Source organism: Loxodonta africana, chromosome 7, assembly GCF_030014295.1.
Source record: "Loxodonta africana isolate mLoxAfr1 chromosome 7, mLoxAfr1.hap2, whole genome shotgun sequence".
Lineage (NCBI taxonomy): Eukaryota > Metazoa > Chordata > Mammalia > Proboscidea > Elephantidae > Loxodonta > Loxodonta africana.
The window spans coordinates 25978463-25991821 of record NC_087348.1 but is presented as its reverse complement, the minus strand read 5'-3'; the positions used below and the strand labels follow the sequence as shown (position 1 = coordinate 25991821).

Genomic DNA, 13359 nt, shown 5'->3' with positions numbered 1-13359 from the left:
TAATGTGTGGTTTAAAATCAGGAGAGGTGAGTGTTCGGGTTGTATCTTCTCACCATACTTATTCAATCTGTATGTTGAGCAAATAATCGGAGAAGCTAGACTATACAAAGATGAAAGCAGGGTCAGGATTAGAAAGACAAATTAACAACCTGTGATATGCACCTTGCTTGATGAAAGTGAAGATGACTTAAGTGCTTACTGATGAAGATCAAGGAAATCCTGGTGGTGTGGTGGTTAACAGATACAGCTGCTAATGAAAAGGCTGGCAGTTCAAATCCACCAGGCACTCCTTGGAAACACCATGGGGCAATTCTAATCTGTCCTACGGGGTTGCTATGAATAAGAATCAAATTGGTGGTAATTTTTTTTTTTTTCTTGATGAAGATCAAAGACTACAGCCTTCAATATGGATTTCACCTCAACACAAAGAAAAACAAAACAAAACTCCTCACAACTGGACAAATGAGCAATATCGTGATAAACCGAGATAATATTGAAGTTGTTAAGGATTTAATTTCACTTGGATGCACAATCAAAGCCCATGGAAGCAGCAGTCAAGAAACCAAACTACTTATTGCAATGGGCAAAACTTTTGAAAAAGACCTCTTTAGAGAGTTCAATAGTAAAGATGTCACTTTGAGGACTAAGATGCACCTGACCAAAGTCAAGGTATTTTCAAATGGCTCATATGCATTCAAAACCTGGAGAATGAATAAGAAAGGCTGAAGAAGAATTGATGCTCCTGAATTATGGTGTTGGCAAAGAATATTGAATATACCATGGACTGCCAGAAGAATGAACAAATTTGTCCTGGAAGTAGTATAGCCAGAATGCTCCTTTTAAGTGAGGATGGTGAGATTTCTTTTCATATAATTTGGACATGTCCCTAAAGAAGGACATCCTGTTCGGTAAAGTAGAGGGTCAGCAAAAAAGAGAAAGATTTTCAAGGAGATAGATTGACACAGTGGCTGCAACAATGAGCTCAAATACAGCAACCAGTGTGAGAATGGTGTAGGACTGGGCAGTATTACAGTCTGTTGTACATATGGTCACTATGAGTCAGAATTGACTTGAGGGCACCTAACAACAACAATAATATTATAATAGAGTTGGTTATTATAACTGAGGTTGGAACAAATTCTTATAGCCTAAGGTTCTTATTGCCATGCATGATTGTCATATATATTTTAAATTGGTCCATGTTCGTATCACATGTGTTTAAAAAATTGTTAAAACAATCACTTTTACAATTATATATATGTATATATATAGGAATAGCTAAAAGCTGTTTTTTTCCATTTTAAATCTAAATATTTTTGCTGGCGAGTTGAATGAGCCCATCCTGTCAATTGTAAAACAGCAATTATAATGTCATTTGAGAATTTCTTCAACTCATTGATTTAGGAAATTCATGTTGCTGATTCTAATCTTGGTAGAAATTGGAAGATCAAAAATACAGAAAAATAATACAAATTCAAATTAATTTAATGTTAATTCAAATATATTTCTCAAAGAAGTCTTGTTAATGGTACAGGTTGACATTATAGAATACAGTGCATAGAATCATAGAATTAATAATAACAAAATTGAGCCAATACGTGTTAGCCTACAGAGCCTGAGCTGAAGTGTATTCTATAAAAGGTATATTTTCAGAATGTGACATATTTTCCTGGAAATGTTTTAAAACATCTTGAATGAAAAGTAATGAGATTTCTAAAAGAGGAGATAGAATGGGACCTGAATTTTAACTACTCCAAAACACTCTTTAAGTGAGTCACACTACACATGTAACAAAAATTAAAAAAAAAAAAAAATTGAAGTTGAAATCAAATGAGGCTTCTGTTACAATCTCAGAAGTAATTATACAAGGTAGATGCCAAAAGAAAGTCACCAAGATATAATCAAACTGAGCAAAACCAAAGATAAAGAATTTTAAGAGAGCCTAAGATAAACAAAAAGTCACCTACAAAGGAGAATAAACTCAGACTACTCAGCAGAAACCATGCAGGCAAGAAGGCAATGGCATGACATATATAAAGCCTTGAAAGAAAAAAAAAAAAAATGCCAGCAAAGAATGATCTGTCCAGCCAAACTGTCTCTAAGATATGAAGGGGAAATTTGGATGTTTCCAGATAAACAGAATTTTAAGGAATTTGCAAAAACTAATCCAAAACTATAAGAAATGCTAAAGGAAGTTCTCTGGTTAGAAAATCCATAACATCAGATAAAAATCTGACTAAAACACAGGACACAGCAACCAGATATCAACCCAGATAAGGAAATCACAAAAATAAATCAAGATAAAAAAAGATGATCAAAACAGGGAAACAGTGATACAATTATGTAAAAGATGACATTAAATCAATAAAGAGGGACTAAAAAATGTAATCACAGATCTTTCATATGGAGAGAGAATCAAGGCAATATAAAGAGTTGAAAGTGTGGTATAAACTTTGAAAAATAGGGATAAATATGAAAGAAACCACAAAGGAGACTAATAATCCTATACATCAAAATAAAATACAAGGAAAACATAAAGACTCAGCAAAAACAAAATAGACAACAATGAAAAAAAGGAAAAGAAAATGTATAGACAAGAACTACTCAGCCCCCTAAAATTAGTGGAGAAAAGAAACTGTCAACAACATACAAAAAAAAAGACATCAAAACGACAGTGCTAAACTCATACCTATGCATAATCATGGTGAATGTAAACGGACTAAATGGACCAATTAAAGAGACAGAGAGTGGCAGAATGGATAAAAAACCGTGATCCCTCTATATGGTGCCTACAAGAGACACATCTTAGACTTAAAGACAGAAACAAACTAAAACTCAAAGGATGGAAAAAAAAAAAAAATATATATATATATATATACACACACACAAAGAAACAACAATCAAAAAGAGCAGGACTGGCAATATTAATTTCTGACAAAATAGACTTTAAAGTTAAGTCAACCACAAAGCATAAGGAAGGACACTATATAATGATCACAGGAACAATATACCAGGAGGATATACCTATATTAAGTATTTATGCACCCAACCACAGGGCTTTAAGATACATAAAATAAACTCTAACAGCATTGAAAAGTGAGATAGGCAGCTCCAAAATAATAGTAAGAGACTTCAACACACCACTTTCAGTGAAGGCAGAACATCCACAAAGAAGCTCAAAAAAGACAGGGAAGATTTAAATGCCACTATCAACAAATCAGACTTCATAGATATATACAGAACACTCCACCCAGCAGCATCCAAGTATGTTTCTTTTCCAACACACATGGAACATTCTCTAGAATAGACCATATATTAGGTAATAAAGCAAGCCTTAACAGAATCCAAAGCACTGAAATATTACAAATCATCTTCTCTGATTATCAAGCCATAAAATTAGAAATCAATAACAGAAAAATTGAGGAAAAGAAATCAAACACTTGGAAACTGAACAACACCTTGCTCAAAACTAATGGGTTACAGAAGAAATTAAGGACAGAATAAAGAAATGAATAGAATCCAAAGAGAATGAAAACACTTCCTATGAGAACATTTGGGACACAGCTAAAGCAGTGCTCAGAGGTCAAGTTATATAAAAATATGCACACATCCAAAAAGAAGAAATGGCCAAAATCAAAGATATATATATATATATGATCTAATAGAGAGCAACAAAAGAAACTTTCAGGCACCAGAAGAAAGCAAATAATAAAAATTAGAGCAGAAGTAAATGAAATAGAGAACAGAAAAACAATTGAAAGAGTTAACAAAACCAAAAGCTGGTTCTTTGAAAAGATTAACAAAATTGATAACCAGTGGCCAAACTGACAAAAGAAAAAAAGAAAAGGAAGCAAATAACCCAAATAATAAATGAGATGGGCTATATCACAACAGAACCAACTGAAATTAAAAGAATCATATGAGATTACTATGAAAAATTGTACTCTAAACAAATTTGAAAACCTAGAAAAAAGGACAAATTTCTAGAAACACTCTACCTACTAAACTAACACAAACAGAGATAGAACAACTAAATAAACCAATAACAAAGAAGAGATTGATAAGGTAATTAAAAAAACTCCCAACAAAAAAGAGCCCTAGCCTGACAGCTTTGTAGGAGAATTCTACCAAACTTTCAGAGAAGAGTCAGCACCACTACTACTGAGGGTACTACAGAGCATAGAAAAGGTTGGAATACTCCCAAACTCATTTTATGAAGCCAGCATTTCCCTGATACCAAAACCAGTTAAAGCCACCACAAAAAAAGAAAATTACAGAACTATATCCCTCATGAATTTAGATGCAAAAATCCTCAACAAAATTCAAGCCAATAGAATTCAACAACATATCAAAAAAGTAATTTACCATGTCCAAATGGGATTCATACCAAGTATGTAGGGATGGTTCAATATTAGAAAAACAATCAGTGCTATCAATCACACAAATAAAAGACAAGAACCACATGATTTTATCAGTTGATGGAGAAGAAGCGTTTAAAAAGTCCAACACACATTCATGAAAAAAATTCTCAGCAAAATAGGAATAGAAGGAAAATTCCTCAGCATAATAAATGGCATTTAGAAAAAGCCATCATCCAACATCATCCTTAATGGAGAGAGTCTGAAAGCATACCCCCTGAGATGCAGAAGCAGACAAGTATGTCCTTTATCACCACTCTTATTCAACATTGTGGAAGAGGTCCTGGCCAGAGCAATTAGGCTAGAAAAAGAAGTAAAGTGGATCTAAATTGGTAAGGAAGAAGTAAAAGTATCTCTATTTGCAGATGTCATGATCTTATACACAGAAAACCCTAAAGAATCCTCAAGAAAATTACTGAAATGAATAAATGAGTTCAGCAGAGTATCAGGATACAAGACAAACATGCAAAAATCAGTTGGATTCCTCTACACCAACAAAGACAACATCGAAGAAGAAATTACCAAATCAATTTACCATTTACCATAGCCCCCAAGAAGATAAAATACTTAGGAACAAATCTAACAAGAGACCTAAAAAACCTATATAAAGAAAACTACAAGACACTACTGCAAGAAACCAAAAGAGACCTACATAAATGGAAACACATACCTTACTCGTGGATAGGAAGACTCAACATTGTAAAAATGTCTATTTTACCCAAAACGAGCTATAGTTACAATGCAATTCCAACCCAAATTCCAACAACATTTTTTAATGAGGTGGAGAAAGAAATCACCAAATTCATATGGAAAGGAAAGAGGCCCCAGATAAGAAAAACATTACTGAAAAAGAAGAATAAAGTGGGAAGCCTCACACTACCTGATTTCAGAATGTATTATACTGCCACAGTAGTCAAAACAGCCTGGTACTGGTACAACAACAGATACATAGACCAAAGAAACAGAATTGAGAATCCAGACATAAATCCATCCACATATGAGCAGCTGGTATATAACAAAGTTCTGAAGTCTATTAGGTGTGGAAAAAATAGTCTCTTTAACAAACTGTGCTGGCATAACTGGATATCCATCTGCAAAAAAATCAAACAAGGCCCATACCTCACAACATGCACAAAAAATCACTAAAAATGGATCAAAAACCTAAATAAAAGATCTAGAACAATGAAGATCATGGAAGGAAAAATAGGGACTATGCTAGGGCCCTTATAAAGGGCATAAACAGTATACAAAACATTACTAACAATGCATAAATATCAGAAGAGAAACTAGAAAACTGGGAGCTCCTAAAAATGAAATATCTATGCTCATCCAAAGACTTCACCGAAAGAATAAAAAGAGTATCTACCGACTGGGAAAGAGTTTTTGCCTATGACAATTTCGATCAGTGTCTGATCTCTAAAATCTACATGATACTGCAAAAACTCAACAAAAAGACAAATAACCCAATTAAAAAATGGGCAAAGGATAGGAACAAGCACTTCACCAAAGAAGACATTCAGGAGTCTAACAGATACATGAGGAAATGCTCACAATCATTAGCCATTACAGAAATGCAAATCAAAACTACAAGGAGATACCATCTTACCCCAACAAGGCTGGCATTAATTCAAAAAACACAAACTAACAAATGTTGGAGAGGTTGTGGAGAGACTGGAACACTTATACACTGCTGGTACAACCATTTTAGTAATTGATTAGGCACTTCCTTAGAAAGCTAGGAATAGAACTACCATACTATCCAGAAATTCCATTCCTTGGAATATATCCTAGAGAAGTCAGAGCCTTCACACGAACACCCATGTTCATTGCAGCACTGTTTGCAATAGCAAAAAGATGGAAGCAACCAAGGTGCCCATCAAGAGATGAGTGCATAAATAAATTATGGTACATTCACATAATGGAATACTATGCAGTGATTAAAAACAATGATGAATCCATGAAACATCCTATAGCATGGAGCAATCTGGAAGCCATTTATGCTGAGTGAAATTACTCAGTTGTAAAAGAACAAATATTGTTTGAGACCATTATTATAAGAACTCAAGAAAAAGTTTAAACACAGAAGAAAATATTATTTGATGGTTATGAGAGTGCGGGGGAGGGAAGAGGGGTATTCACTGATTAGGAGTATTGACTTAATTCGCTAATTAAGAACTATTTTAGGTGAAAGGAAAGACAAAAAATACAGGGGAGGTCAGCACAACTTGACTAAACCAAAAGCAAAGACGTTTCCTGAGTACAACCAAACACTTCAAAGGCCAGAGTAGCAGGGACGGGGGTATGGAGACCACGGTTTCAAGGGACATCTAGGTCAATTGGCATAATAAAATCTATTAAGAAAACAGTCTGCATCCCACTTTCGAGAGTGGCATCCGGGATCTTAAATGTTAGCAAGCGGCCATCTAAGATGCATCAATTTGTCTCAACCCCCCTGGAGCAAAGGAGAATGAAGAACTGCAAAGACACGAGGTAAATATGAGTGCAAGAGACAGAAAAGGCCACATAAACAGGAGACTACATCGGCCAGAGACTGGAAGGACTACATGGTGCCCTGCTACCCCCCATGACTGCCCTGACAGGAAACACAACAGAGAATCCCTGACGGGGCAGGAGAACAGTGGGATGCAGACCTTAAATTCTCATAAAAAGACCAGATTTAATGGTCTGACTGAGACTGGAGGGACCCCAGAGGTCTTGGTCCCAGGACCCTCTGTTAGCACATGACTGGAACCATTCCCGAAGACAACTCTTCAGACAGGGATTGGATTGGACTATAAGACAGAAAATGATAGTGCTGAGGAGTGAGCTTCTTGACTCAAGCAGACATATGAGACTATGGGGGCATCTCCTGTCTGGAGGACAGATGAGAAGACAGAGGGGGACAGAAGCTGGCTGAATGGACAAGGGCAATATAGGGTGGAGAGGAGGAGTGTGCTGTCTCATCTAGGGGGAAAGCAGCTAGAAGTACACAGCAAGGTATGCATGAGTTTTTGTATGAGAGACTGGCTTGATTCGCAAACTCTCATTTAAAGAAAAGTTTTTTTAAAAGCAAGCAAACAGAAAATGTGATGAAAATAAGATTCAGAGGACCCTCATCGTCCTTATAAAAACACTTACAAATGTACAACATAATGACTGATGTAGAGTGTAATACGTTTTCCATTGGATGAAGTCTGCTCTTCAACAGAATCACACAAGAAAACATTGAAAGAGAAACAAGGAAACTTAGGAATGCTATACCGTTTAACTTGACATCTAAAATATGATGATTGAAATATATTTGGATGAACATAATGAAAACAATCCATTTGTATGTGTTTTATAATTTGCCTTTAGTCTGGAACTAAAGAGAATGTAATTATATACACCAAAAATATTAAGCAGCATTTGCCTTTTTCAAAATTTATTAAAACAATATTATGTATTGAATATCAAATACAAAATTTTCATCGCTTCTTGAAGACCCTATTAATGGCATGTTTTATTTCTTTGTTCCTTAAACTGTAAATGAAAGGGTTCAGCATGGGGATGACTAAAGTGTAAAACACGGACGCCATTTTGTCAGTATCAGAGGAACGAGCAGATTTAGGCTGAAGATACATAAATAACAGAGTTCCATAGAACACAACCACCACTGTCAGATGAGAACCACACGTGGAGAAAGCTTTTTTCCTGCTCTCGGCAGAATTCATTAGAAATACAGCTGTCAGAATCAGCACATAGGAGACCAGGACCACCAGAAGGGAGGAAATTGAATTAACTGCCGCAAATATTATGATCAACAATTCTATTTCTCGTGCATTTGAGCAGAGCAAAGGTATCAAGAGAGCATCATCACAGTAGAAATGACTGATGATGTTAGAGCCACAGAAGGTCGATATAAAAATCTTACTGGTGACCATCAGGGACAGAAAGGTGCTGTAGAGATATGGAATGCCCAAGAGTGCATAGCAAAGTTTCTGGGACATGATAACATTGTAGAGCAGAGGGTTACAGATGGCTGCATAGCGGTCATAGGCCATGGCTGATAGGATGAAGAGCTCACTGATAATGAACAGAATGAAAAAAGCCATTTTTGTGGCACATGCATAATAGGATATGGTATTTTGATCCACAACAAAACCTGCTAGTATCTTGGGATAAATAGCAGTAGAATTACCAAGATCAATGAAGGCCAGGTGTCTGATAAAAAAATACATAGGTGTCTGTAGGTGGGAGTCTGCCTTGGTCAAGATGATCAGGCCCATGTTTCCAACCACTGTGATCAAGTAGATGACAAGGAAGGCTGCCAATAGTGGGAGACGCAGCTCAGGGCGCCTGTGACTCCCACTAGAATGAATTCAGTCAGTACTGTTAGATTCTGTGAGCCCATTTAATCCAGTTCTCTCTTCTAGAAAGAAACAGAGGCATTGGTATTAGCCTTCACGAAGTATTATCTAAACAAATTATACTTGTTACAGATGGAATGGACACGTTTTCTTCCTACTAGAGGATGGGAAAGTAATTGCTACATCTGATTTTACCTAAAATAAACTGCAGAAGGTCCCACTTCCCATGATTGGAGGATACTTCTGAAACATTATAGTCTGGTAAAACAAACCAAGCCCACTGCTGCTGAGTCGATTCTGACTCATCGCAACTCTAGAGGACAGAGTAGAGATTCCAAGGAGTGCCTGGTAGATTTGAACCATCAACCTTTTGGAGAGCAGCCATAGTTCTTAACCACTACACCTCCAGGGTTTCTGATATAACGTAGATTACACTTGAAACTGATTCAGCAATGTTTGCAGAGTACGCATTTATAATAAAACCATGCAGTTGTTAATACTGAGAAAATAATCTTAATTTTATCTACACAATGACACCATGGTTTTCTTTAGTGTACTTCCATTTTCGATTCAGAAACCTTATGAGATTTTCCTATTCTTGTAGAGAGAGGCAGAGATAATGTGAAGTTAATGAAGCTTCAGTTTGAGCTTCTTTAAAGGCCTTGGGTGGGGACTTAGCAATGCAGTCACATAGTGATGTATCTTGTAAAACCTGGGAAGGAACACGTTTCTTCTTTTGTTGGTGTTTGTGATTTTAGCACAATGTTTGTAATTTTAAAAGGTTTTATTACTTCTTCCAACTAAATAATCATGTTTATGGTCAGTTTAAATTTATAATTTTATTAACGTATTCTTATATTGTTTTTTGTTGCTAGCTACCATTGAGTCTATTTTAGGCTCATAGTAACCCATGTGACAGAGTAAAAGTGCCTTGTAGGTTTTCTCGGCTTTAACCATTATGGGAGCAGCTCATGAGGTGTTTTTCCCTCGGAGCTGCTAGATGGGTTCGAACCATCAAAATTTTGGTTAGCAGCTGAGCACTTAACTATCGTGCCATCAGGACTCCTTAAAAAAAAAATTATAATTTTCATAAGCTTCAAGACCCACAAGATCCAGCTCAATATCCACTAGAATCTAGGTTTATATCAGTATTCAAAGATTTTGAGTATTTCATTTTATGTGCTTTATTTAGTTTAATATAACATTGAGGTGATGATGGAATCTATATGGCATTTAAAATATATGTGCATTTATTGTATCATATATTGCCTTTTTTTTCCCCTGGAAACTGTATAATAGAGAAATGAAAGAGAACACCACTGTGATTTTCAAGTATATCACTGGTAAGTCTCATCCCTGTCATCTCTTCTGGTTATATAAGAAAGTCAGTAAAAAAAGGGAAAGTGTCCTGAATGGAGCTAGTGAAGGTGCCATAGTCCAAACCACCTGGATTCCCTTTTAACCATCTCTGACATTCAGGGAGGAGGCCTGGTGGATAACACAGGGGTTAAGCTCTGGGCTGCTAACTGAGAGGTTAGCAGCTAGCTGCTCCTTAGGAGAAAGATGTGGCTGTCTGCTTCCATAAAAATTACAGCCTTAGAAACCCTATGGGGCAGTTCTACTCCAGAGTCACTTTGCAGCAGTTTTCTGGTAAGGATGATTCTCAGTCCCATGACACCCAGAGTGGCAGCCATCAAGGAATCCGATAAATCTTGGTGTCAATTTCGGTGGCTTGATCCAGAAAATTGGGGGGCAGGGGCAAGACAAGACTGGAGTTTGTTAGCCACCTCCACCCTTTCTTCCTAGGTAAACTTGTCTGCTGTTTCTCCACTGAGTCCCACTCTTCTTTCCGGCTCTCTATTCACCACTACATAAGAATGATAAGCCTACGTCTGGACAATTTTACCTGGAATTTACTAATCTCAGGACCTGCTATCATAGGATTTTGCTGTAGGATAGGAGACGCACTGCACTGAGCAAAGGGATTCAGAACTCAGTACCAAGGCTACCACTTTGAGATTTTCAACGTTTTCCTAAATATCATACTAGTGTGTATTGAGTCAATCCCCTTTTTCACTGTCAGTTACTACCTCTCTCTAAGATATCTGGATTCTTTTACTCCTTCCATTCTTCTTGGGTGAAGAAGAGTATCTATGACTTGCTCTGAACATCTTAATGTATACATTTGAGACACCTCCATTCTAAGCAGAGAAGAAACGGAAGTATGGACAGGTGGTGATATAATGTAGGACTGATTTTGGGTTTAGTGTATTCTCCACATTTCTGTAACTTTAAAAAAAACATGCAAAGTACTTTTCAGTCTACTCGGTATGTAATGCCTACTTTGAAAAATCAGACCTATTTGTAGACAATCTACTAAGGAAAACACACAACATACAAACCATACAACAATAGCACTGAACATGACAAAAGGCCATGTTTTTGCATTGTTAACGATTATCTTAAAAGTATTTCTGGTTTATCAATTATTGCATGGTTCATATTTATACTAAGTATATTTATTTCTTAGCAAATATTTGTACACAAAGAACATTTGGTATTAACCAAATATTGCATAGGACATATTTATACTCTAAAAATAATTATCTTTTGATACATAAAATTCAAATTAACTAGATGCTCAGGAAGTTCTAACTTTACCAAGTTCATTTAGGTGAGGTTGATGATGAGTCATTCAGATATTCTCAACTCTTTCTTCACTTGTATGTGAAATATCTCAATAGTACCCAAATGCCACAAGCAGCTCATACAAATCAAAGAGATTTGGGGCACACACTCAGGTAAAAGAACATAATGGCCACCACAAGGACCCAGGAAGCCCCAATTAATAAAGGAGGTAATGAATATCTGTGGTATACTTGAAGGGATGAGCTATACGCTGCCATAAGAGTGTCTACAGTCAGAAGTCATGGGTTATGGGAAATTACCAGGACACAGATGGTAATCCCAGTGAAGGACAATTTTTACCCACTCACCTTTAATAAAAAATTGGATTTTCTTCTTCCAAGATATTGCTTCTTTTTCTTTGGTAGGAAGGATTTATGGCTGTTCTCCCCTTTTGCAATGTTCCCTGAGGAAGCAGGGTATAATTGGTTGATTATGTCAAATTATCTGAGAGACTTAAAAAAAAATATCGACTTTATGTGCTTTCTAATTGACTAGGACACCCTACATATTCCCCAGTCGGAAAAGGTAAGAGGCAATTGCAGGTAAGGAAAAAAAAATGCAAATGATCTGTACTATACCATGGAGACCTGCACATTGGAAAGGTACCTCACTCTTACCATTGAAGTTACAATGGGGGAAAAACAGTTCAATTCCATTAAAACTGGAGAAGTCGCAAAGTCCTGCAGAAATAGTGACTTACATTATCATCATTTCTGTGTGCATGTAGATTCTTTTTAGGGTCTTTGACCTTCTTGGATCAGGATTAACATATTTCATCAGATTTGGAAAATGATTTGCTGATTTTTTTTTTTTTCTCAAATAGATTTTCTGTCTGCTATGTTTGTCTTCTTGTGGAGTTCTAATCATATGTATTTTACATCACATAGTATCGTACCATGGATATAACAAATTTCTCATTTTTCATCTATTTTTTCTTTTATTATTAATACTTAAGTGTAGATCGTTCATATTGCTCTGTATTCAAATTCATTGATGTTCTTTCTCTTCAATGTCCAATCTTCTTTTAAGCCTATCCATTAAAAATTTCATTCCAATATATCTTCGCTCACATACCCAGTCCTGTGCTGCCAGTGAGTTGTGTGTGGTGAAAACATACATAACAGAACATCCACCATTTCAAAAATTTCAACATGTACAATTTAGTGACGTTGATTACATTCTTGAAATTGTGCAACTATTCTCATTAGTTATCCTTTCCCAAATTGTTGCACCACCCTTCACATAAATTCAGTGCCTCCTAAGCAAACCCTCCCCCTTTCCTTCCACCCCTGTTAACCACTAATAATTTTTCAGTTCTGTATGTTCACTGGAAACCCCGGTGGCATAGGGGTTAAGTGCTGCTGCTGCTAACCAAAAGGTCAGCCGTTCGAACCCACCAGGTGCTCCTTGGAAACTCTATGGGGCAGTTCTACTCTGTCCTATAGGGTTGCTATGAGTCAGAATCAACTTGACGGCAGTGGGTTTGGTTTTGGTTTTATACGTTTACTTATTTCACATAAATTAATTCATACAACATATGTCCTTTTGCAACTCACTTGCTTCACTCAGCATGTTTTTAAGGTTCATCCATGAAGTGGCATGCATCAGGATTTCACTTTTCTTTATGGTGGAGTAGTATTCCATTGTGTGTATGTGTATACTCCATTTTGTTTATCCATTCATCTGCTGATGGACATCTCAGTTGTTTCCATCTTTTGGTTATTGTGAAAGGTGCTGCAATGAACATTGGTGTTGAGGTTTCTATTTGCATTCCTGCTTTCACTTCTTCTGAGTATGTGTCTAAAATTTGGATTGTTGGGTCATATAGTAGCTCTGTGTTGACAGTGTCTGTACTAATTTACATTCCCGCAAGCAGTAGAAGAGGGTTTATGTTTCTCCACAAC

The 13359-nt window shown here is 36.4% G+C and overlaps 1 protein-coding gene across 1 annotated transcript; it reads right to left on the bottom strand.

The window, feature by feature from the left end:
- Window positions 1-7802: 7802 nt before the first annotated feature.
- LOC135232067 (olfactory receptor 8K5-like) lies at window positions 7803-8686 on the bottom strand. The gene has a single exon (XM_064289352.1). The coding sequence runs from the start codon at window positions 8684-8686 to the stop codon at window positions 7886-7888; it is 801 nt and encodes a 266-aa protein (XP_064145422.1). The 3' UTR covers window positions 7803-7885.
- Window positions 8687-13359: the final 4673 nt, after the last annotated feature.

Coding starts and splice junctions, on each gene's coding strand:
- LOC135232067 (XM_064289352.1), bottom strand. CDS start 8,686: ATGGGCCTGATCATCTTGACCAAGGCAGACTCCCACCTACAGACACCT.